Raw genomic sequence first — 26,153 nt, forward strand, 5'->3', positions numbered from 1 at the left:
TCGCCCGTGCCCCCTCTTTTACCTGTGCAATCTCGTCGTAGTTGGGGTCCTTGACATCTGGTTCCTCTACCTCGTACACCATACCTGCTGCTCCCCATACACCTTTACCCCCTGCGCCACCTGTAGTGTAAAGACCACATCAACATCAGAGCTAGTCAGTTAGCACAAGAGACACGTTTAGAATAGATGGTTTTGTGAACCCAGGGAGATTACCTCAGCCATAAGCACTGCTCTATGATCAGTTTACCAGACTTCAATCCTAAACAAAAACTTATGGCCCCAGACACACTGGTACTAGACCACCAGCGCTAACAGAGTAGATGACTTCCATCTATCTCAACCATTATTAGCATAGCACAGACCTTTCTTAGGCAGGCCCCGGCCCTTGCCCGTCCTGGACTTGCGGTCGTTGGGGACGGGCACTTTGCCCTTGGGGCTGTGGGAGTCGCCGTCGGCCAGTTCACCCGACAGCGACTCTGAGAGCGACTCGCTGCGGGATGACGATTTGCGCACACGCCGCTTGGCCTTGGCCTTGAGCCGCGCCTCGTGGAGCGCCTTCTCCTGTGGCGTCCAGTTGCCGTTCACCTCCGCCTCGAGCGCCGCCTCGTCCTCATCGCAATAGGGATGGTCCATATCCACATCGTCGTCAAAGGATAACACCCCTGCGATTGGATACAAGGACAGGAAGTGTGAGTTTAATCAATTTCATGTAAATATTAATAACATTGAACCAGCAGGACCGCACCCTGGTTGGCTTAAATACATGTCTGCATAGTTTTAAATTTTTTATTAAACAATGTTTGCAGTTCTTCCAGTGGCCACAGGGGAGACAAAGACTGCAGAATGCACCTTTGACAACACGAGGTATGCATTTGTTTGTGTATCCTACATTGTTATTAATTTGCAAGTTATGGATATTCAATGATGGATATGGATATTGGGGATGGATATTCAAAAGTTTGCGGTCTGTGGAAACATGTCAACTGCCAGCACTTCTACTACAAATTACACAATCAGAATCCCCAAGTATGAGAAGTGTGTCCGGTCACAGTTATGAGATTATAATAATTAAAGGATTACAGAGAGCCAGTAAATCAAGGAAAATATGCAAAACTTTACAAGGGCTTGGAGGATGTTCAAAGACACTAATTTCTCTTACAGATAACGTAACTGTAAGATTGACTTGCAGGTATGAGAGAATTTGTTGTTATTTTGGCACCATGGACAATGTCTAGTGTAAATTGAGACTGGTGGCTTTTTATGGACAGGACAGCTGTTATCCTTAAAATAATGTCTACAACATCTATAAAAATTTGCAGATAACTTCACAGTTCGACTGCATACAAGTGATAACTAAGCTAATCTCTTTCATTCAATGGTCACATGAACATCTAGTTTAACGGTTAGCCAATTATCATGCCAAAACTGGCCAGTAGACACAGGCTCACATGGTACTAAACTTATTTTTGCTTTGAGGTAAGAGCGCCTTGCAAGGCAACTGGTAGTTTAGAGTGATCCTATAGCTAGCTAACTATAGCTACCGAAACAGATTATGTCATGTTGTTATTTGACACAAAGTGTTATTTTTTTGACACGCAAAGACCCAAAAGACGTTCCATAGAAATCCTGGTTGAGAATGAAAAGACTGAACAAATGAACGAAACAGCACAGCAAGTAAGTGAAAGAAATGGGTTTGGATTGTTTTACTGGTAATGGGGACATATGTAAATGCCAACGAAATTACTTTTTGGTCAATGTGGTGTGTGTGTAACCTTTATTTAACTAGGCAAGTTGGTTAACCTCTAATTCCTCCCAAACCCGGATCCGGGAGCACCCCCCACAGTAAAAAAGCTGACTAGCATAGCCTAGCATAGCGTCACAAGTAAATACTAGCATCTAAATATCATTAAATCACAAGTCCAAGACACCAGATGAAAGATACACATCTTGTGAATCCAGCCATCATTTCTGATTTTTAAAATGTTTTACAGGGAAGACACAATATGTAAATCTATTAGCTAACCACGTTAGCAAAAGACACCACTTTTTTTACTCCACCAGTTTTTACTCCATCAGTAGCTATCACAAATTCGACCAAATAAAGATATATATATAGCCACTAACCAAGAAACAACTTCATAAGATGACAGTCTGATAACATATTTATTGTATAGCATATGTTTCTTTAGAAAAATGTGCATATTTCAGGTATAAATCACAGTTCTACATTGCAGCTGCAATCTGAAATAGTGCCGAAGCTGCCAGAATAATTACAGAGACCAACGTCAAATACCTAATTACTCATCTTAAAACATTTCTGAAAAATACACAGCGTACAGCAAATGAAAGCCCAACATCTTGTGAATCCAGCCAATATGTCAGATTTTTTAAGTGTTTTACAGCGAAAACACAATATAGCATTATATTAGCGTACCACAATAGCCAGAAACACAACCGCATTTACCAGCAGCAAAGGTTAGCGATCGTAACAATCCAGCAAAAGATATATAATTGGACTAACCTTGATATACTTCATCAGATGACAGTCCTGTAACATCATATTACACAATGCATATAGGTTTTGTTCGAAAATGTGCATATTTAGCAGCACAAATCGTGGTTATACAATGTGATCAACAGGTCATGCATTCTGGCCGGCGCCATCTTGGAAAGGCACCTAATCTAATCAATAAATAATCGTAAACTTGACTAAAAAATACAGGTTGGACAGCAAATGAAAGATGCATTAGTTATTAATGCAACCGCTGAGTTAGATTTTTTAAATTAACGTTACTAGACATACAGTGTGCGTTACAGCCAGACTAGTGCCGCAATAATGGCGGACAAATGCGTTTACATTTTTCCACATAAATACGGAATAACATCATAAATAGCTTTTACTTTTGGACGAGCTTCCATCAGAATCTTGGGCAAGTGGTCCTTTGTCCAAAAGAATCGTTGCTTGGTTGTACGTCGTCTTCAACTTCGGAATTAGCAGCTAACATTAGCTATGTGGCCACAACATGCCCAAATGTTCAAAGCGCAATACTAAGGAAATTCCGAAAATAGCAATATACTCGCATAAACTGATATAACTCGGTTTAAAATAACTTCGTTATGATGTTTCTAACACCTATATCGAATTAAATTAGACGGATATAGCTAAGGCCGATAACTGAGCGTTTCAAAATGCCATCCTGAGTTCTTGCTTTGCGCAATGACGAACGACGAAAAGAGAGCTCCCTTCGTTCCTTGGCCTTTTATAAGCTCTGAGAACTACGTACATTTACATTACATTTAAGTCATTTAGCAGACGCTCTTATCCAGAGCGACTTACAAATTGGTGCATTCACCTTATGATATCCAGTGGAACAACCACTTTACAATAGTGCATCTAACTCTTTTAAGGGGGGGGGGGGTTAGAAGGATTACTTTATCCTATCCTAGGTATTCCTTAAAGAGGTGGGGTTTCAGGTGTCTCCGGAAGGTGGTGATTGACTCCGCTGACCTGGCGTCGTGAGGGAGTTTGTTCCACCATTGGGGTGCCAGAGCAGCGAACAGTTTTGACTGGGCTGAGCGGGAACTGTACTTCCTCAGAGGTAGGGAGGCGAGCAGGCCAGAGGTGGATGAACGCAGTGCCCTTGTTTGGGTGTAGGGCCTGATCAGAGCCTGAAGGTACGGAGGTGCCGTTCCCCTCACAGCTCCGTAGGCAAGCACCATGGTCTTGTAACGGATGCGAGCTTCAACTGGAAGCCAGTGGAGAGAGCGGAGGAGCGGGGTGACGTGAGAGAACTTGGGAAAGTTGAACACCAGACGGGCTGCGGCGTTCTGGATGAGTTGTAGGGGTTTAATGGCACAGGCAGGGAGCCCAGCCAACAGCGAGTTGCAGTAATCCAGACGGGAGATGACAAGTGCCTGGATTAGGACCTGCGCCGCTTCCTGCGTGAGGCAGGGTCGTACTCTGCGAATGTTGTAGAGCATGAACCTACAGGAACGGGTCACCGCCTTGATGTTAGTTGAGAACGACAGGGTGTTGTCCAGGATCACGCCAAGGTTCTTAGCACTCTGGGAGGAGGACACAATGGAGTTGTCAACCGTGATGGCGAGATCATGGAACGGGCAGTCCTTCCCCGGGAGGAAGAGCAGCTCCGTCTTGCCGAGGTTCAGCTTGAGGTGGTGATCCGTCATCCACACTGATATGTCTGCCAGACATGCAGAGATGCGATTCACCACCTGGTTATCAGAGGGGGGAAAGGAGAAGATTAATTGTGTGTCGTCTGCATAGCAATGATAGGAGAGACCATGTGAGGATATGACAGAGCCAAGTGACTTGGTGTATAGCGAGAATAGGAGAGGGGCTAGAACAGAGCCCTGGGGGACACCAGTGGTGAGAGCACGTGGTGCGGAGACAGATTCTCGCCACGCCACCTGGTAGGAGCGACCTGTCAGGTAGGACGCAATCCAAGCGTGGGCCGCGCCGGAGATGCCCAGCTCGGAGAGGGTGGAGAGGAGGATCTGATGGTTCACAGTATCAAAGGCAGCCGATAGGTCTAGAAGGATGAGAGCAGAGGAGAGAGAGTTAGCTTTAGCAGTGCGGAGCGCCTCCGTGACACAGAGAAGAGCAGTCTCAGTTGAATGACTAGTCTTGAAACCTGACTGATTTGGATCAAGAAGGTCATTCTGAGAGAGATAGCAGTAGACACTACATTCCACTTCTCATTGGTTACTGACATCCAGGGGAAGGCGGGTGCAGTTCATGTCGACCCATAGGATACATACAGAGCTTTAAACTGATCTGAGAACAGAGCCTCGTTTTCAGACCTTCGCAGTTCCTGTCATGAATTTCGCTGCAGAAAGAGTTCTGGTTCACCCACAGACATAATTCAAACGGTTTTAGAAACTAGATTGTTTTCTATCCAATAGTAATAATAATATGCATATTGTACGAGCAAGAATTGAGTACGAGGCAGTGTAATTTGGGAACGATAAATGTCCAAGTTGAAACAGCACCCCCTGTAGTGTCAAGAGGAACAAATTCTTATTTACAATGACGGCCCGGATGACGCTGGGCCAATTGTGCGCCACCCTATGGGAGTCCCAATCACGGCTGGATGTGATACAGCCTGGATTCGAACCAGTGACTGTTGTGGTGCCTCTTGCACTGGGATGCAGTGCCTTAGAACGCTGTGTCCATGTGCGGGTTACTATTTAACTGTACTAGAATGCTTAAAAAGGCTGCTAAAATTAAAATATCGGTTTTCGTTTTTTTGGCAAGGAAAATATCGGATATCGGCCAAAAATGTCATATCAGTGCATCACTAGTCACAACAATGCCACAGATGTCTCAAGTTGAGGGAGCGTGCAATTGGCATGCTGACTGCAAGATGTCTACTAGAGCTGTCGCCAGAGAATTGAATGTTAATTTCTCTATCACAAGCCGCCTCCAACAGCCTTACAACCGCAGACCATGTGTATGGCGTCGTGTGGGCGAGCGGTTTCCTGATGTCAGCATTGTGAACAGAGAGCCCCATGGAGGAGGTGAGGTTATGGTATTGGCAGGCGTGAGCTACGGCCAACAGCATTTTATCAATTGGCAATTTGAATACTAAAAAATACCGTGACGAGATCATTAGGCCCATTTTTTTTTAAAGGTACCTGTGACCAACAGATGCATATCTGTATTCCAAGTCAACTGAAATCCATAGATTAGGGCCCAATGAATTTATTTCAGTTGACTGATTTCCTCATAACTCGGTAAAATGTACATTTTAGTCATTTAGCAGATGCTCTTATCCAGAGCGACTTACAGGAGCAAATAAAGTTCCTTGCTCAAGGGCACATCAGATTTTTCACCTAGTCGGCTCGGGGATTTAAAGAAGTGACTGATTACTGGCCCACCCGTCAATACACCGCTGGACTCATCTGCTCCCGCTTTCTCCAATTGTGCTATTGGCAAACTAACACGTGACTAGCTCAACTGTTCTGGGGAACTACAGTAAGCTTCATGTAAAATAATGTGACAGGTGAAATGAAGAACGCGATCTTATCTCCTAGTTGACTGCAGGTGTTTAAAAAGTAGCTACAAATATGATCATTTATTGAACTTCAAACAATAGTTTGTTTAAACTGTATCGTCGTGGTAATTTCCAAATACACCGGTACACTGCCCATGAATGGAAATGGTGGAGCGATTTGTGCATATCGCACCTTTAAACCAACAACCAAAGTGCTTCACATCAGACACTGTTCTGCCATGGCAAAATGTGCCCTTGTCTATATTTGTGTCCTGTACTGTAGCTTTATAAAAAAATATATATATATAATATAAAAAAAAGGGGCCATCTGAAGTCCATCAATTTTGTGACTTCTAAATTAATTACGTGTAACCATTGATTCGTGACGAATATAACCTATAAATGCCTCATGAGCTTAGTTGAACTGCCCTATCCCATCAGAATCCAAAACATATGCTTGTTTTAGTCCGATGTTCATAAACAAACATTGTATCGCCTCAAAACATGATAAAAACGAGTCCTTGCATCGATAGCCCAGTCTATACATTTGAGAGTGGTTCCATTTCTCCAGACCCATCCCTCTGCCTTTAGTCAGAGGCAGGGAGATCTTTGTTATTGTTTAACCTGCTGATTGCCGCTTCTAGAAAATGATGCAATGTTTACATCAACTTTATGATCGTATGGGGCCCTACAGAGTTTAAGAGTTTCACTAACCAAACTGCTTAGGCCCATAAAGCCCGAATCATAAAAAGTTGTAAATAAATAGTCCAGCTTTAGACTAGGCCTATACCTTTCTCTGTCAACAGTGTCAAGCCTCCGCCCTATTTTACGATAAAGCCATTTGGGGGGGGGCGCTTCAATCTCTCCAGTTCTACCATCAACATGTCAGCTCAAACAGCAGAGCATGCTCAGGCGGTGTGGGATGTTAGCAGCTGTTAGAAGCCCTCTTGGCTGCTCACGCTACATAGCTTAATAAGGTGATTTACAGAGGCAAGTCCACACCGACAACATATGCGAACCATAACGTGCCTAATGGTCTACACCTAAGTCTAAAAACACCTTTGAGCTACAATAACAGACCAGGAGAAAGAGACAATGCATTTTATGCTGGTCACATTCTGAAGTCACATCGTCTTACTACCAGGACTACCCCAAGCATAGTTGGCCCACTTCCATATGTTAAAAGTGTTGACGCACAACTGTTTAGCAGGCACACGGTAGCGTGTGCACACAGAAGACTTAAAGGCCTCTGCCCTTACAACACCAGGGCAACACACTAATCCCAATTTATTATGGAGACTGATCACACAACACAAGCCACACATTGACAGACAAACACACACACACTCCTGCACTCACCAGCCATTCAGCCCACAGGTGCAATAGCTAGTTAAGACTGTTAGAGGATTAGCAAAAAAAAGGTAAACTCCCTTCTGCTCCCTCGTGTGTATGGAGCCAGGGAAAAAGGACAGGTCCCAGTGTACAGTAAGCGTCTTGTGGGAACCACAACAAATGGAGTTGAAGTGGAGCTCTAGTAGTGTTGGGGGCAAGTAAAGGGCACATTGGGGGGGATAAAAATGCTGACGTGAGCGCTTTTCCCCTATCCTTCTAGTGTGCATCTCGACACTACCACTCAGCGTGGGTCTGACTACATATGGCAGTGCTAGCCCACAGCCAGTCAAATGACCCCTCAAGAGGAGCAGGAGTTTCTCAGGGTGTAATGAATACCCCAGAGCCCTCCTACAAAGCCCACCGCCGAGCCCTAAGAGGAGACACGACCCTATAGATCACAGGGACGAGGAGGGCGGCCCAACCACAGAGCAGATCCAGCATTGTCTGGAGACTGGAGTGGAGCTAGCACCAGCCAAACTACTTTTACTGGCCATAAGTGCTGTGTGTGCCTGTATCTAAAATGGCACCTTGTTCCCTAGATGTTGCACTAGTTCTAAGCTCAGTGGGCCCGGTTTCAAAGTAGTGCACTTTGGGATAAAGCCTGTGTGCCTGGCTCTCCTAGAAGGGCTAGATGAGCCAGGCCCCCCACAAGTACGTCAATTATTCAAACGAGCTAGCGGTCAGTGAGACGTTTTGTACATGGATCCAAGATTCCTACGGGGTGTAAAAGGTGTAACAGATTTCCAGTGTGTGTGCATACTGTGCAGCAGAGTCCTCGCTATCTGATTCTAAACAAGCGTGGGCCGGCCTACCGTCGTTCAGAAACACTCACTGGGCCTGCAAAGCTGTAAACAACTGACCAAGTCTCTCGTCGTCCTCCAACTCCCTTCAAAATAGGCACATGCCAGAGCAGTAAATTAGGGGAAGACCAATGTCAACCAGCCAAAAACAGGCCTGGCCAATTGGAAACAGGAAGAAAAATAGAGGAGAGCCGAGAGAGGAAACTAGGGTTCTGCCAAGTCAAGCATTGCAAACCACAGAAAACTAAAAATGTTCTACCTAACAAGCAAACGTAACGTTATACCGCTGAGTAGCTAGTACTGGCCACATGCCTTTTGACATTTGTAATGCAATGATCTGTAGCCTGAGGCCATGTAGGTCGTCACGGACTGTATAGGGAACTGAAAGTGCTAGAAACTAGTTTTTCTACTTCAGCGTTTTCTTTACAAGTGTGTGTCTACCATAGGCAGCCTAGTTGTATGGAAAGCGCGATCTGTATCCATAAGTGTCCAGATATGTCCTTTGAAATGTTTGAATCTGGCGACTATTGTGATTTGTGGATTCAAATCCACAAATCGCATTCAAAAAATTGCGAGTGGCACAGTTTCCGCATGGCGATGACTGACACATCCCTTCTGCGCTCTTTATTTAATACAGACACCAATACTCAAGACAAAAAGATTACTAGGCCATAGGCTACCCCCCCCCAGTCTGAAACTCAGGCAGCAGATCCTCCTAAAAGCTTTGGGCTTGATCCAGGTCAGCAGGGAACTTTGCTGTCAAAAACAACCCTTTGTATTCCTGTGTTAGTAGCCTGTAGGCCTACATGGGTAATCGTAAGATCAACTCCCTCTAGATGTGTAAAGGTATTCCGTGTGTTAGGCGTGTGAACGTTTATACGAAATAGGGATTTTTCTGACTGTTAAGGATGCCAAACTAAAAACAGGGTATTCCCCCACAAAATATTAAAATCACATTGCAGCTGGCTCGCCTGCCCTCTCTCTTCACTAATGAGGCGAGCATGTGTTCAGTCTGTCGCATGTAGGATATAATGGCGCCGGAGGAGGTGGCTGCCGTTTTACAATTGGTTAGGGGACCGTAAGGGAGGAGGTCAGAGACCTGGCCGTGTGGTGCCAGGACAACCTCTCCCTCAACGTGATCAAGTGAAAGGAGATGATTGTGGACTACAGGAAAAGGAGGACAGAGCACGCCTCCATTCTCATCGACGGGGTTGTAGCGGAGCAGGTTGAGAGCATCAAGTCCCTTGGTGTCCACATCAACAACAAAACTGTCATGGTCCAAACTAGGGATGCACGATATAAAAATCGGTAAGCATATTGGAATCGGACGATATTAGCAAAAAATGCCAACATCGGCTCCATGTCTAGTTTAACGCCGATGTGCAAAACCGATGTCAAAGCTGACGTGCATACCTGTATAACGTAGGTAGATGGCGTAATGACTCCACGAAAGATGCCTAACCTAATGAGGCCATACGCCACGTTTGTGCTACTATTATTTCCCGAGGGGAGAAAGTGAAATCTTTCAATACCACAAACCTAATTACTCATTTGAAAGTGCATCACGCCCAGACATTCAGTGACTACTTCGAACAAAAGCAGAAAAACTAACCGCACACCACCAACAACTAAACAAGTTCAAGTCCAGCAGTCATTTGAAAGAGGAAGAAAATTTCAGCGAGACAACTCCAAGGCGAAATCCATTAAAGCCAAGATAATGGAATTCAATGCCCTTGACAATCAACCGTTCTCTGTCGTGGGTGATTGAGCACCGGTACACACTACCAAGCGCTCCATTTTTCAGATGTTGCCCTACCGGAGTTACACAGCATTGTTGAAACGCACATCCATGAGCTACTTGCTATGGGCGTCACTGATATTAGCTTCACGACTGACATCTGGACCAGCGATGTCAGCCCCATGAGCATGTTGAGTGACAGCGCAGTGAGTTGCATGCACAAGAATGTGCTGGTTCTCATACCGCTGCTGCCATTTCAATGACATTTGAAATATGGAAAATCCCCAAGAACAAAGTACACGCTGTGTTACGTGATAATGCATGTACAGTTTTTCTTCCTTTAAAAGTTGTGTTGTAATGCAGCACAGCTTGCGGGCTGCTGCAGAATTCTATGGCACGTAATTTAAGTGTCAGTAATTGTTACAATTAATGCTAGTTTTACCACCAGTGGGCATCTTTAAGAAGCATTTGACTGTTTTTAATATGGTCTGTAATAGAGAATTTAAAACCTTTTTTGTAAGAACATAGTATATGGGATTGATTAAGAAATGTGGCTTAATATTATTAATATTAGGGTGTTAGGAAAATATGGCGCTGTACAACGTGACCGGTCGGGAGTAGGCTACTAAGTGACTGCAAGTGAAGAGCAAAATAATCATAACATTTCCACACCCTAATTGTAGGCTAACCAATACCCAAACGGAGATTCAGTGAAAACAAAAATCTCATTGATTTATCAAGACCAGTCCCCATGCTTGTCTCAGAGCAGCGTGAAATGGTGCTGAAATAGTTGACCACACACAGGTAGGCTATTGCTTCAAATCCTATTGTAACAATTTGATGACTTTGGGTGTTCCAGTAAGCAACAATGTTGCCTTCATTAGCCTACTTTGATCCAATATGTCTGTCATTCAGTGATATTTATTCCCATAGTAATTCGTTATGAGCAATCCAGATGCTTCTTAAGGCTAGGCGTCCCGCTTAGCGGGACAACTTCCGGCGAAACTGGAGGGTGCGCAATTCAAATAAATAACCATAAAAATTATGGATATTAAACATTTATGTACATACAAGTGTCTTCTATCAGTTAAAAGCTTAAATTCTTGTTAATCTACCTGCACTGTCCGATTTTTACAGTAGGCTTTACAGCGAAAACATGCCATGCTATTGTTTGAGGACGGCTCCCCACATCAAAATATTCTTTCCCCGGCACAGGTTTCATAAATTTAACAAATAGCGATTAAATTTTCACTAACTTTTTGAAAATCTTCAGAAGTAATAATTTCCGCTTGGTTTTTCTTTGGATTTTCTCATACCATATCTATTGTGTTATAGTCTCCTATATCATTTTAACACGTTGAAGTAGAAATGTTTTCTTTCCATTGGTACCAATTATATGCATATCCTGGCTTCAGGGCCTGCGCAACAGTCAGTTTACTTTGGGCACGTCAGTCAGGCAGAAATGGAGAAAAAAGACCCTATCCTGAAGAAGTTTTAAGAATACAAAAGAAGCCATGCACCCTTGATGGGCTATTAGGACAATAGACTCTTACCGAGTTCACCAAATGCATTGTTTTCTAAAAGAACTCCAGCACAGAGAAGAGAAATGAGCCATGTCGGTTAAATACTGATAGACTTGGGGATTATGGTCTCGGACAGTGCTATTCGCTTGAGTTACACCGAACGCGAAAGCCCAGGAAAATGAACAGGTATAGTAGGCTGCAATATTGTAAAGTAGGCCTAATGATGCTAAAACATAATGCTTAAATAAAATTGACAGCTGGTCTTTATTGTATGCTGCACATTTTTACATTGTATTCCATTTCCAGCGAGACTATTCAAGCCATCGACTTACTGATGGTTGAAGATGAGCGATCCGCAAAGGCAATGTTTAAAAGCCCAAAAGTTAAGGGTGGAGCGAGAATTTTGTCTGTCAGAAGTATTAAAATCCACCAATGTCAGCCTTTAAATTCAATATTATCCAAACGTTTAAAGTGCGTGTGGTCGACGGAGAGAACGCATGACTGTTTTGACTCGGTATACATTTCCCAAAATGCATTTATTTCGGAACATGTATACCGAGTATGTCCACATTCCTGTCAGTCCATTTAATTGGTAAACTACATGGTAATGTAAAAGTAATCTTTTTTGTGATCCAATATGTAATAAAGTTTTAAAAAACAATATCAATAATAATAGTTGGTAACAGATCGGCTCTTGGAACTCATTGCGGGGCAGCTTCTATCTTCAATATGCTTTATTGTACAAATTTTAAAGTGCGTGTGGGCGACAGACTGTTTTTAATACTAGGGCTTTCAGGAGGAACGGAAAATAATTGAACAACATGAGCAGATTAATAAATAAATGTTTTGACCAAGTTAAAGACAGACTGAAAACACCGCCATTAATTTGTAGTCAATTTGTGCCACAGTTTAGACTACCGATAGAACGCTGATCTCCCCCTTGTGATAGTGTGGTGCAATGACAGAATGCCACCATCTACCACTAACGTTCGCAGCAAAAGCTGAAAACTTTTAAAGGAAGAACCACTAACATGACAAAGGCTTTGGAAGAATTCAGAGTCGCCAGTTTGCCATGCATGGCACACACGCTGCAACTGGCTGTGAACAAAGGTGTTTTGGCCCAACGCAGCATATCTAACACAGTGGCAGAATGCTAAAAATGACGCTTTTTAAAAAAATATATCGGTATCCGTGTCAGGTTTTTGGCAAGGAAAATATCCTGCAAAAATGTCATATCAGTGCATCCCTAGTCCAAACCCACTAAGACAGTCGTGAAGAGGGCACGACAAAGCCTATTCCCCCTAGGGAGACTGAAAAGATTTGGCATGGGTACTCAGATCCTCAAAAGGTTTTACAGCTGCACCATCGAGAGCATCACTGCCTGGTTGCATCACTGCCTGGTATGGCAACTGCTCGGCCTCCGACCGCAAGGCACGACAGAGGGTCGTGCGTACGGTCCAGTACATCACCGGGGCCAAGCTTCCTGCCATCCAGGACCTCTATACCAGGTGGTGTCAGAGGAAGCCCCTAAAATTTGTCAAAGACTCCAGCCATCCTAGTCAGACTGTTCCCTCTGCTAATGCACAGCAAGCGGTACCAGAGCGCAAAGACTAGGTTCAAGAGGCTTCTTAACAGATTCTACCTGAAAGTTAAACGAAGGCCTTATAGCTTTTAAAGGGTTAATCAATTATGTTATGATAAACTGTAAGGTCTCCTCTTCAGGAGACACGTGTGTGTGTGTGTGTGTGTGTGTGTGTGTCAAAACCGGTTTTGAGTGTTGTGACCTTCAGACACTATCAGAAGGCATCTACCCGCAAAACACCAGTCTCAAAGTCAACAGTGAGGAGACGACTCTGGGATGCTGGCCTTCTGGGCAGAGTTGCAAAGAAAAAGCCATATCTGACTGGCTAATAAGAAGAAAAGATTAAGACGGGCAAAAGAACAGACACTGAACATAGATATGGCTTTTTCTCTGCAACTCTGCCTAGAAGCCCAGCATCCTGGAGTCGCCTCTTCACTGTTGACGTTGAGACTGGTGTTTTGCGGGTACTATTTAATGAAGCTGCCAGTTGAGGACTTGTGAGGCGTCTGTTTCTCAAACTACACACGCTAATGTACTTGTCCTCTTGCTCAGTTGAGCACCGGGGCCTCTACTCTTTCTGGTTAGAGCCAGTTTGCGCTGTTCTGTGAAGGGAGTAGTACACAGCGCTGTACGAGATCTTCAGTTTCTTGGCAATTTCTCGCATGGAATAACCTTCATTTCTCAGAACAAGAATAGACTGACGAGTTTCAGAAGAAAGTGCTTTGTTTCTAGCCATTTTGAGCCTGTAATCGAACCCACAAATGCTGATGCGCCAATACTCAATGATAAACTTGGATTAGCTAACACAACGTGCCATTGGAACACAGGAGTGATGGTTGCTGATCATGGACCTCAGTACGCCTATGTAGATATTCCATTAAATGTATTATTTAAAAAATATATATCTGCCGTTTACACCTACAATAGTCATTTACAACATTCATGTGTACATTGTATTTCTGATCAATCTGATGGACCAAAAAAAAAGTGATTTTATTTCAAAAACAAGGACATTTCTAAGTGACCCCAAACTTTTGAACGGTAGTGTATATATTACCTCGACGAACCAGTGCCCCCGCACATTGACTCTGTACCAGTACCCCCTGTATTTCGCCTCTCTATTGTTATTTTCCTGTTGCTTTTTAATTATGTTACTTTTATTTGTTACATTTCACTTAAAACTGCATTGTTGGTTAAGGGCTTGTAAGTAAGCATTTCACTGTAAAGTCTATGCCTGTTCATAAAATGTGATTTATCCTAGCCATTTCATTGACGATAGGCCCTGCTTTTCTGACGTTGCGAGACATTGCAAGCAAGAAAATAAAGCATCCCATTGTGAGATACAGCTTTTTGATGGCTGATAGATGGGCCTAGTACACGGTTCCGATTCAGACCTGCCTATACTGTGCCCCTCCCCTCTTTCAGTCCCTCTCTAGTGCGCTATGAAAGATGTGCGTGTTTGTTTCACGGAAGTAGGGGAACTAAGAAAGTCGGTTATGTAGTTATTAACCGAGCAGGTCCGACAGGATTAGTTTTACCAAACATTCAATTGACCATTATGATGAAGCCTGGAATCTCTTTCAGGCAGGAAGATACACTACAAGGCCTAAAGTATATGGACCACTGTTCGTCAAACATCTCATTCCAAAATCGTGGGCATTGAGATGGAGTTGGTCCCCTCTTTGCTGCTATACAGCCTCCACGCTTCTGTCAAGGCTTTCCACGAGATGTTAGCACATTGCTGCGGAGACTTGCTTCCATTCAGCCACGAACATTAGTTAAGTTGGGCACTGATGTTGGGCGACTAGGCCTGGCTCGCAGTCAGCGTCTCCTTATTCATCCGGGTGTTCAATGAAGTGGAGGTCAGGGCTCTGCAGGCCAGTCAAGTTCTTCCACACCGATCTTGACAAACCATTTCTGTATGAACGTCACTTTGTATACGGGGGCATTGTCATGCTGAAACAGGAAAGGGCCTTCACCAAACTGTTGCCACAAAGTTAGAAGCACAGAATGTCATTGTATATTGTAGCGTTAAGATTTCCCGTCACTGGAACTAAGGGGCCTAGCCCGAACAATAAAAAACAGTCGCAGACCATTATTCCTCCTCCACCGAACTTTACAGTTGGCACTATGCATGCGAGCAGGTAGCATTCTCCTGGCATCCGGCAAACCCAGAGTCGGCCGTCGGACTGTCAGATGGTGAAGCATGATTCATCACTCCAGACAAACAGTTCTTGTCCAAACTTTGCTTCAAGAGGCAGTTTGGAACTCGGTGGTGAGTGTTGCAATTGAGGACAGACGATGTTAATGCACTACGCGGTCCAGTTCTGTGAGCTTGTTTGGCCTACCACTTTGCGGCTGAGCCGTTGTTGCTCCTAGACGTTTCCACTTCACAATAACAGCAGGGATGTCCACATTTCTAGGGATAGCCTAATATTGGCCTAATTCAGTTCAGAAAAAGTCATAATGCATATCAATAAGAACCATGAACTTTAACCTGACGTATTTGGCAATTTATTGGTACGATATCATCCACTTAATCTTTTAAAAGATAAGTATGGCACTAGGAAAGACCATATTTGACAAAAGGGATAATTTACCTGTAGGCTACGTGCATAGCAATTTGTTTTAAGCATCAATTTGTTCCCGTGTTCTTACCCAAACTGGGTGCAGCACCTGTTTAACTATAATATCCCTCAATACACAGGGTTGACGATTCGCACAGGATAAGTACCATCAGAAGACCTGGGAGTTTGCCGAAAAACAGTAGGTTTTTAAGACTGGGATAACCTTCCTGCCAAGTAAAAATTACTGACATAGCAGAATCGGACGGGACTAAAATTACAGATGTGGTGATTTGTGCTCGTGCACATAATTACATTACCTGATCTCCCCCAGTAAAACTTATCTTGTTCAAATATGGCTTTATGAGTCGATTCCTAATGGAAAAGGTTCTCTTTCTACTAAATGACTTGGTAACACAGTATTTAACTTTAAAAATTACTTTTTTAGGAAATAGTGGTCGGCGAGCAGGCAGCAGTCTAGCTGCCCGCAGGCAGCTCAAGATTATTTGATTGACAGTTCTGGTCGCCCAGTGATGGACGTGTTCGTCCCGCTTCAGAAGCGACATTCCTTTACAGACAAGTAAAATGCCCGTTCAGTGGCGCTTCGAAACCATCTCCAGTGAAGGTTTCGTGTCGTCATTTAAAAAGCCGTAGAGTGCCCTTGCAGACAAACAAACACGTAGTAGCTGAAGTGCATTCAAGGGTATTTGACTGAGGTAGATAACTTCCTTTCCCGGCCTTAGTGGTCATGCATATGTAATAGAACCATTATTCTGCATTGTGAATTGACGTGGGATAAAAAATAAAAAAAACATTCTCAGCATTTTAAAATGGGAAAAAAGGTATAAAATTGCCAGTTTAAATGTTAAGCAAAATTGTTCTTCATTTGTCACATTCCTAGTGTGTGTGTACACTGTTTAGGCCTGGCACTGGCTTGGAAGTGGAGAGAGGTTCGGCCCTGGGAGTCAGTGGAGCAAAGTTTTCAGAGAGCTGGGAGAATTTACCCAGTTCTAATGGCTGCTTGGTGTGAGGTGGCAGTTCAGTAAGGTCACTCACAGCCATACAGATTGGCGTCAGTGGGGTAATGGACGCAAAGTAGTTTTTTTAAAAATTCTTTCTCGAAATTCCCCAAAATCCTGGTTGGAAGATTAACAGAATCAGAAAGGAATAGGTAAGAAATCCAGGTATCCTCCAACCAGGATTTATAGAAAACCTGGGCATTTTGGTTAAGCTACCAAAGTTTTGCAACCCTAAAGCCAAGGCAAGGGAGGGGGCCTTCACATGTTGAAATGCAGTCCCAAACTGCTGTCTGACAAGGCTGTGTTCGGTGTGGAGAATTTGTCTCCAAACCGGGTGTAAAGGGGAGGTGCTACTACCTGGACCTACAAGACAAATTGTTTTCTGTTGCTACATGTCTTTATACAATGTGCCCTGCTGAACACGAACAAGCACTATGGGGCTTAATCCGGGACAATCAGACTTTTTTGGTGTGTTGTTACAGTTGGGTTAAGGAGGGAGATAGAGGGGTGTGGTTGGTTGGTGGTTTTGTCCTGGGGGGGGGTTCAACTGTCACTAAGGGCCAGACAGAAAGACGAGTTAGCTACAGAGCTGACTGGGAAGAATAAGCTTAACTGGGAAGATATTGGACAATTTCCCATTAGGTCTATTATTGAATTAAGCATTTTAAAAGTGTTGTTTTTGGCCTCCCTTAATTGCCACGTCCTTGTTTTAAGTAAATAATTGTTTGCACTAAAAGAGCCAATGAGCTGCATCCCAAATAGCATAGGGTGATAGGGAATAGGGTGCCATTTTGTACTGGCCATATACCTGTTCCCAGCTGGGTTTGTTTTTCGGTCCTTATTTGAAATTAATCGGCCGAGGGGACCTTTAAAAAAATTAACTACATTATGTGTAGTCAGTAGGCCATAAACAAATCCGGCTTGACATTTCAGTGTAGTGCACGCTTCATTATACTCTACTTATCAGCCTATATTTACCTATGGTCTACTATCTATATAAAATGTTCTGGACAGGAAGTACCCTACAACGCCGCTAAAATAAACACTGCAGCCTATCATGTAAATACTCTATAGGTAAGTTGATGCTCCATTCAAAAGATGGGTTACATGCTACACTTGTATCAGATAATCACACTTTTAAAAAGACATGCCAAAGCAGGTATAATCAGAATGTCAACTCACAAACAAGTATACAACAAATAATTCAAATGCAATTTGTTCCAGCTGCTGCTAGGCTATATGTATGCCTATGCAAGACATGTCACCAGTGGTGTGGACAATGCAGCATTTCAGGGGTGAAATTATTAAACTGACAGTTGTGTTGAACTCAATAGAAGCACATAGGCCTCTGTTTGTGGGAGGGTTTCTCCTCCAACCCACACACAAAGGCGTCTTTGACAGGGAGTGTTACCACCACCACAGCAGCTGAGCTATTTAATCAAGCGCGACAGGCCTTCCTCGAGTAGACTAGGGCCAACAGAGTTCATATAAAAAGAGCAACAGCCCATATGTGCAGATGTATTCACCAGTATGGGAAACAACTATGACTCAAGCATGGAGTAAACCATTAAAGTGCACATTCCTTGCCTCACATATCTAGGGGGGGGGCACTTTGAAGAATATCAAATATATTTTGATTTGTTTAACACTGCTTAATACATGATTCTAAATGTGTTATTTAATATAGTTTTGATGTCTTCATTATTATTATGGAATCAGTAGGTTTGTCCAAACTTTTGACTGGTACTGTATGTGGGACGCTGGGCTGAAGGGAGTTGTAGTTTTCATTAAAACCTCTACGGGATTGGTGTCCCTATACCGGGACGGTTGATGCTAACGTGCACTAACATGACTAGAATGACGTAAGTAACAGCAAACTTTCCAGGACATAGACATGTCTCATATGGACAGAAAGCTTAAAATCTTGTTAATCTACAGTAGCTATTACAGTGAAAAAATACCATGCTATTTTTTGAGTGCACAACAAAAAATATATATATAGTTCGATTCAGTATTCTTGCTCTGATTTGTCATCCTGAGGGTCCCAGAGATAAAATGTAGCATAGTTTTGTTTGATAAAATCCATTTTTATATTCAAAATGTAGTTACTGGGTTCTACAGTTTGAACCCCTGCCGTCTCTTGCTCCTCACCCACCCCGCTCGGCCATCTAGATGTGTGAAATGTTGTGTATAAGCTAATGATCCATCATGCATGACATTCCTGGGAGTGTGTAAACTTACATTTTGTATTACCAGATCATTTGTATATGTTCTCTATAGTTATGTACTTGAAAATGTATCAATTGACCAATTCGGCACATTTGGGCGGACTTGATACAAAATACTGTGCAGTATTGCAACGCTTCACTGGATCAATCTGGACCTTTGCACTAGAGGTCGACCGATTATGATTTTTCAACGCCGATACCGATTTATTGGAGGACCAAAAAAAGCTGATACCGATTAATAGGCAGATTTTTTTAAATGTATTTGTAATAATGACAATTACAACAATACTGAATGAACAGTTATTTTAACTTAATATATCAATAAAATCAATTTAGTCTCAAATAAATAATGAAACATGTTCAATTTGGTTTAAATAATGAAAAAACAAAGTGTTGGAGAAGTAAAAGTGCAATATGTGCCATATAAGAAAGCTAACGTTTAAGTTCCTTGCTCAGAACATGAGAACATATGAAAGCTGGTGGTTCCTTTTAACATGAGTCTTCAATATTCCCTGGTAAGAAGTTTTCGGTTGTAGTTATTATAGAACTATTTCTCTCTATACCATTTGTATTTCATTAACCTTTGACTATTGGATGTTCTTATAGGCACTTTAGTACTGCCAGTGTAACAGTATAGCTTCCATCCCTCTCCTCGCTCCTACCTGGGCTCGAACCAGGAACACAACGACAACAGCCACCCTCGAAGCAGCGTTACCCATGCAGAGCAAGGGGAATAACTACTCCAAGTCTCAGAGCGAGTGACGTTTGAAACACATCGGTTACACCAGCCTAATCTCGGGAGTTGATAGGCTTGAAGCACAGCGAATAGCTTCTGGCAAAACGCAGGAAAGTGCTGTTTGAATGAATGCTTACGAGCGTGCTGCTGCCTACCATCGCTCAGACAGACTGCTCTATCAAATCATAGACTTAGTTATAACATAATAACACACAGAAATACGTGCCTTAGGTCATTATATGGTCGAATCCGGAAACTATCATCTCGAAAACAAGACGTTTATTCTTTCAGTGAAATACGGAACCGTTCCGTATTTTATCTAACGGGTGGCATCCATAAGTCTAAATATTCCTGTTACATTGCACAACCTTCAATGTTATGTCATAATTACGTACAATTCTGGCAAATTAGGCAGCCGAAACTGTTGCATATACACTGACTGCGTGCAAAGAACGCAAGAGAAGTGACACAATTTCACCCGGTTAATATTGCCTGCTAACCTGGATGCAGGTTTAAAAATATATACTTCTGTGTATTGATTTTAAGAAAGGCATTGATGTTTATGGTTAGGTACACATTGGAGCAACGATACGCACCGCATCGATTATATGCAACGCAGGACACGCTAGATAAACTAGTAATATCATCAACCATGTGTAGTTAACTAGTGATTATGATTGATTGATTGTTTTTTATAAGATAAGTTTAATGCTAGCTAGCAACTTACCTTGGCTTCTACTGCATTCGCGTAACAGGCAGGCTCCTCGTGGAGTGCAATGTAATCAGGAGGTTAGAGCGTTGGACTAGTTAACTGTAAGTTTGCAAGATTGAATCCCCCGAGCTGACAAGGTAAAAATCTGTCGTTCTGCCCCTGAACGAGTCAGTTAACCCACCGTTCCTAGGCCGTCATTGAAAATAAGAATGTGTTCTTAACTGACTTGCCTAGTTAAATAAAGATGAAATAAAGTTGTCACCTAAATAAAGGTGACACTGCTGTCATCTAGTGGCCAAATTCTAAATTGCAATATTATATTATGGCTTTTCTCTTGCATTTCAAAGATGGGAATTTGGAAACATGTTTTTGGGTTTGTATTATCTTTTACCAGGTCTAATGTGTTATTCTCTTACATTCATTTCACATTTCCACAAACTTCAAAGTGTTTCCTTTCAAATGGTATCAAGAATATGCATATCCTTGCTTCAGGTCCTGAGCTACAGGCAGTTAGATTTGGGTACACTTTTACATCTGCTATGTTAGATACACACAGACCACATGAGAGAAGAACACCACAATCAAGAGAGGGGAAAAAGACAACTCCTAAAAGTATGCCCAATCTACTTTGAAGAACTAGTAAAATGATTGCCAGACAGCTCTACAGCATTCCTAGCCAAATAGAAGGACTAAAGACAGTACAGTATGGGGAGCACAGAGAACGTTGTCTGGCTGTTTGGTTGCTACTGCCTGAGCAGAGATTAGATTACTTTTAGGAATAAGAAAAAATAACAAGTTTTTAAAAAGTAAGTAATATATACACAACTGAAATATTGTATTATTTCACAGTAATTCCAATTTTTTTAATTGACATTTCATAATGATTTTATTGTTGAAAAAAAAAAAATTCTAAACGGCCTTAAAGCACTAATTTCCCAACACTACTTTTTTTTGGGGGGGGGACATTCCAACGTATGTACTTGGCAATAACGTAAGTATTTTCACACACGTGACACAAGGATGAAACCCTGGGTTTAATTCTGCTGAACAATTGTTGGAGTTAATGTTTATTAGTAAATATTTTCACTGTGAATTGTAGTCATTTTATTTTAATCCTTCCAAGTAGGAACTGTAAATGAGACAATTGCAACCTGATCTCCAAACCATAGTAATCTATATACTATAAACAAAAATGTCATCCATTTCACATCAAGCACATGCATTACGTCAAGTATTTCAATTGGTCTATATAGCGAGCTATACATGTCCACGTCACTAATCTTGTAAGACCTTGATGCTGCGTTAGTAACCAAGTGGGAAGTGGGAATTTCCCACCATAGATAAAACTCTAGATAGATAGATGAAACCAAATTTGACATGGACATTGCCCTTGAGGGCTTCCACCATTTTAAAGTGGGTGAAGGATCACATGATTCCATCCTGGTCATCAGCCAATGAATTATACACATTCCAAAAAACTTTAGGTGGCAGTAAATTGCTAACCTTGTTTGAACAGATATAAAAGCAACGCACCCTTTCAGTTTTTTTGCCAACTCAGAAGTAGCAGATAAGAAATTATACTACTTCAAAATTGAGATTGCGTTACTGGCACTGCCCTTGCGCTCACAGACGCCACATTGGGACATATAAAGATGATATCTATCAGACTGTTTACCACATACAACTGGGGGAAAAAACTATTTGAACGGCCCTTCAACTGGTACTTTCTTGTGGTTAACTCGTCTAGCGCCGCTGAGCTCCGACTTCTCCCACATGGTGACCTCTGACGTTACCTACTAAGGAAATTATCTTGATAAAAGCAACTCAAAACATTATTTTTAAAGCAATCTATTCATATGGTTTTTGAACACTATAATTTGTTAACAAGCCTGATAGCTGTACTTTTAGTTTATGGTTGACACAGCTTGTTGGTCATTAGCTAATTGGGTGTTTCTCAAATTAATTTAAAGCACGCGAATGCATCCAACTGGTATTTTCAACTTCAAACTGGTACATTTCCACCTCCCACTTGGAGCTCAAGGATGATCGACTAGTTTCCCCACTAGTCTCTACCAGCTGGTGGGATGTTCAAGTATATTTTCCCAGTCGTATGTGGTAAACATAGAGAATGATAAAGAAATCATCTTGGTATATGTCCCATTATGGCATCTGTGAGCACACAGGCAGCGCGATTGAGGCCATCTCCATTTTGAAGTAGTACATTTTTCTAATACTACGAGTTGGCAAACAAACTGAAAGGGTGCATACTTCCATTCAGAGTGTGTTGTTTGACCAGGTATAGAGCCAAGGATGGCGATTTACTGCCACCTACAGTTATGGAATATTTGGCTCACAAGTTTAATCTATTCTTATTCATATATTTTTTTTAACTGCATTGTTGGTTAGGGGCTCGTAAGTAAGCATTTCACTGTAAGGTATACAACTGTATTTGGTGCATGTGTAACGGATGTGAAATGGCTAGCTAGTTAGCGGGTACGCGCTAGTAGCATTTCAATCAGTTACGTCACTTGCTCTGAAACCAATATGTAGTGTTGCCCCTTGCTCTACAAGGGCCGCGGCTTTTGTGGAGCGATGGATAACGATGCTTCGTGGGCGACTGTTGTTGATGTGTGCAGAGGGTCCCTGGTTCGCGCCCGTGTCGGGGCGAGGGGACGACGTAAAGTTATACTGTTACATTGATGCTGTTGACCCGGATCACTGGTTGCTGCGGAAAAGGAGGAGGTTGAAAGGGGGGTGAGTGTAACGGATGTGAAATGGCTAGCTAGTTAGCGGGTACGCGCTAGTAGCATTTCAATCAGTTACGTCACTTGCTCTGAAACCAATATGTAGTGTTGCCCCTTGCTCTGCAAGGGCCGCTGCTTTTGTGGAGCGATGGGTAACGACGCTTCGTGGGTGTCAGTTGTCGATGTGTGCAGAGGGTCCCTGGTTCGCGCCCGTGTCGGGGCGAGGGGACGGTCTAAAGTTATACTGTTACACATGTGACATAACATTGTATTTGATATTGGCGGATCCCTCCTGATGACCCAGATGGAATCATGTGATCCTTGCTTCACCCATAGGAAGTCCCACCCAGTTGACTACTTTAAAAAAATGGTGAAGCCCTCAACGTCAGTGTCCATGACAAAACGTGTTTTATCCATCTAGAGAGTCCTCTAACTGTATGGTGGTAAATTCCCACTGGTTATCAACTCCGCATGAGTAGTCAGTCATCGGTTACACAGGGTTGTGCATGTGTCTACTAATCTCGAGTTCTGCTGGAGAAAAACATGTATTATGTAGAAGTCCATAGCCACATGTAACAGTATGTCTTCAGCCAATGTAAGACGTCATGCGACCATTTTGCTCAGTGGGGAAATTCATGTCAATGCGATAGAGGATGATTTGAGCTCCTTTACGAATCCGTGTCATTCAACGTTGGCATTATGAATGATGGGCAATATGACACACGTTGTATTTAACCAAATACGCATAAAAGTTAATTGATGTTCGTTGCAGTATTTTTCATGTAGCCCAATAAAAATGGTATTGCACGCAACGGATTGCACGTCTGGTAAGGGGGCGTGGTGTTGTTTGACAACATACATTCAGTTCGTCCGCAATGTTTATGCAAACAAAGATGTTTGTCGGGGTATATAGCGTTTAGTCAAATTACCGAGATTATGAATAAAAACACGATAGCATTGGCCATGAATGAAAGCAATGTTGCATGAATGTTTGTGGACATTCCAGACTAGAGGTAAAGGAAATGTGTTCTTCAAAGCAGTAACATTAAATCAGAAAACACCCTTTAATACAACTAAATGTGTAGGCAAATGTCCGTAATTGAAAGATGACAGGACAGTGTATAACTGTTAGTGGTTGATTGCGCAACAACGGTATACTACAGTATGTTGATTACATATTGCTATCTAAATGGCTAGCCAGATACGTTAGCCTTTCGCCAAAGAGGAAGGTACGTTAATGCAAAACAAGTCTCGAATGGGTTAAATATTAGTGTGCGTCTTCACATGTGCCCAGCGAGACAATGGTCCATTAAAAAATAATGCATAGTCAAATATGTCGTCCAGCAATTTTCGAGTTGGCTGTCGAATTAACTTGCTATCTATCTAGCTACATTGCCAACTGGTTCGCTCTAATACAAGTGCTCGAGCAATAGAGCACATGGTGGAGTGTGGCTGGAACTGCAGCCCAACCCTTTGAGACAATAGGCGAAGTGAGCAAACATGTTTTCGTCGTTCAATCCAAACGATTTACTTCCTTGAAATAAGCATGCATTCGTGCATATGCTATTCAAATTACTCACCATCGTGCTTTTGAACCGTGGTCCATGTCTCCACTTCGGTCGCCATGGCGCTCACTTGAACTGGTTGTTTACCGTTTGATAGCAATCCACACCGTTTGGCCTGTCACGAAAACAAATAGCAGAAACGTGCAAAACAGCGTGAACAAACAAACAAAATGTGCAAACATTGATGTTTTGCACATGCATGGCAAAAATTGTAAATACGTTAATCCTCACCCTCAAGCAGCTTGCTTGCTCGTGCTATATAACGTCAGCTATAATACCCAACAAATATGAAATGCCGTAGCAAAATTAATGTCAAATAAATTCGACACTTTTTTTTAATGAAATTAATATATATCTACTACTCCTTTCAGAATAAATCTAAAAAAGAGCACGGAAAAAAAAACGATGCGCAAAGAGAAAAATAATCCGCGGACCTTTCCGCAGCAACCTAGAAAATAAACAAAGTCTGTTTTTAACTTTGGAACGTCTGTCTCAATATCACGTGGTTAATACAGGGGCAAGTCCTTTTCTGTTCTGGCCAATCATTTGGGGTTAGTGTTATCCGAGATCCTTGGGACGTCCCTACCTTAAACTCTCAAATTAACCCCTACCGTTATCCCAATCATAACGGTACCTAACCCGAACCATTTTTTATTTCAACTTCAATGCGGTAGGGACGTCCCAAGGAACCGGTATTGCAAGGACCAATCAATTCAATTTCAATTTAAGGGATTTATTGGCATGGGAAGCATATGTTTACATTGCCAAAGCAAGTGAAATAGATCATAAACAATAAGAAATTACCTGTAAACATTTACACTTACAAAGGTTCCAAAAGAATAAAGACATTTCAGATGTCATATTATGTCTATCTACAGTGTTGTAATGATGTGCAAATAGTTCAAGTACAAAAGGGAAAATAAATAAACATAAATATAGGTTGTATTTATAATGGTGTTTGTTCTTCACTGGTTGACCTTTTCTTGTGGCAACAGGTCACAAATCTTGCTGCTGTGATTGCACACTGTGGTATTTCACCCAATAGATATGGGAGTTTATCAAAAGGAGATTTGTTTTAGAATTCTTTGTGGGTCTGTGTAATTTGAGGGAAATATGTGTCTCTAATATGGTCAAACATTTGGCAGGAGGTTAGGAAGTGCAGATCAGTTTCCACCTCATTTTGTGTACATAAGATAAGATAAGATTTTCTTAATTTTGGGTCAGTCACAGTGGTCAGGTATTCTGACACGGTGTACTCTCTGTTTAGGGCCAAATAGCATTCTAGTTTGCTGTTTTTTGGAAGGTTTGGGAATTGCTTCCTTTTAGGTGGAAGTCTCTTTTCTGGATTATTATTTGGTGTTTTTCGTTGTACACTGAGGATATTTTTGCAGAATTCTGCATGCAGATTCTCAATTTGGTGTTTGTCCCATTTTGTGAATTCTTGGTTGGGGAGCGGACCCCAGACCTCACAACCATAAAGGGCAATGGGTTCTATAACTGATTTAAGTATTTTTAGCCAGATCCTAATTGGTATGT

The 26,153-nt window shown here is 42.3% G+C and overlaps 1 protein-coding gene across 1 annotated transcript in view; it reads right to left on the bottom strand.

Annotated features, from left to right (window-relative positions):
* LOC139566925 (programmed cell death protein 4-like) overlaps nt 1-25,177 on the bottom strand; it is a 41,347-nt gene extending 16,170 nt beyond the window's left edge. Inside the window, exons 1-4 of the mRNA XM_071388298.1 lie at nt 24,849-25,177; nt 24,633-24,732; nt 363-662; nt 23-120 (exon numbers count right to left, since the gene is read on the bottom strand). Of these exons, the coding sequence (XP_071244399.1) occupies nt 23-120; nt 363-662; nt 24,633-24,678 (444 nt within the window). The 5' untranslated portion in view covers nt 24,679-24,732; nt 24,849-25,177. The remainder of the gene's footprint in view (nt 1-22; nt 121-362; nt 663-24,632; nt 24,733-24,848) is intronic.
* Nucleotides 25,178-26,153: the final 976 nt, after the last annotated feature.

This window comes from Salvelinus alpinus, chromosome 39 (assembly GCF_045679555.1).
Source record: "Salvelinus alpinus chromosome 39, SLU_Salpinus.1, whole genome shotgun sequence".
Lineage (NCBI taxonomy): Eukaryota > Metazoa > Chordata > Actinopteri > Salmoniformes > Salmonidae > Salvelinus > Salvelinus alpinus.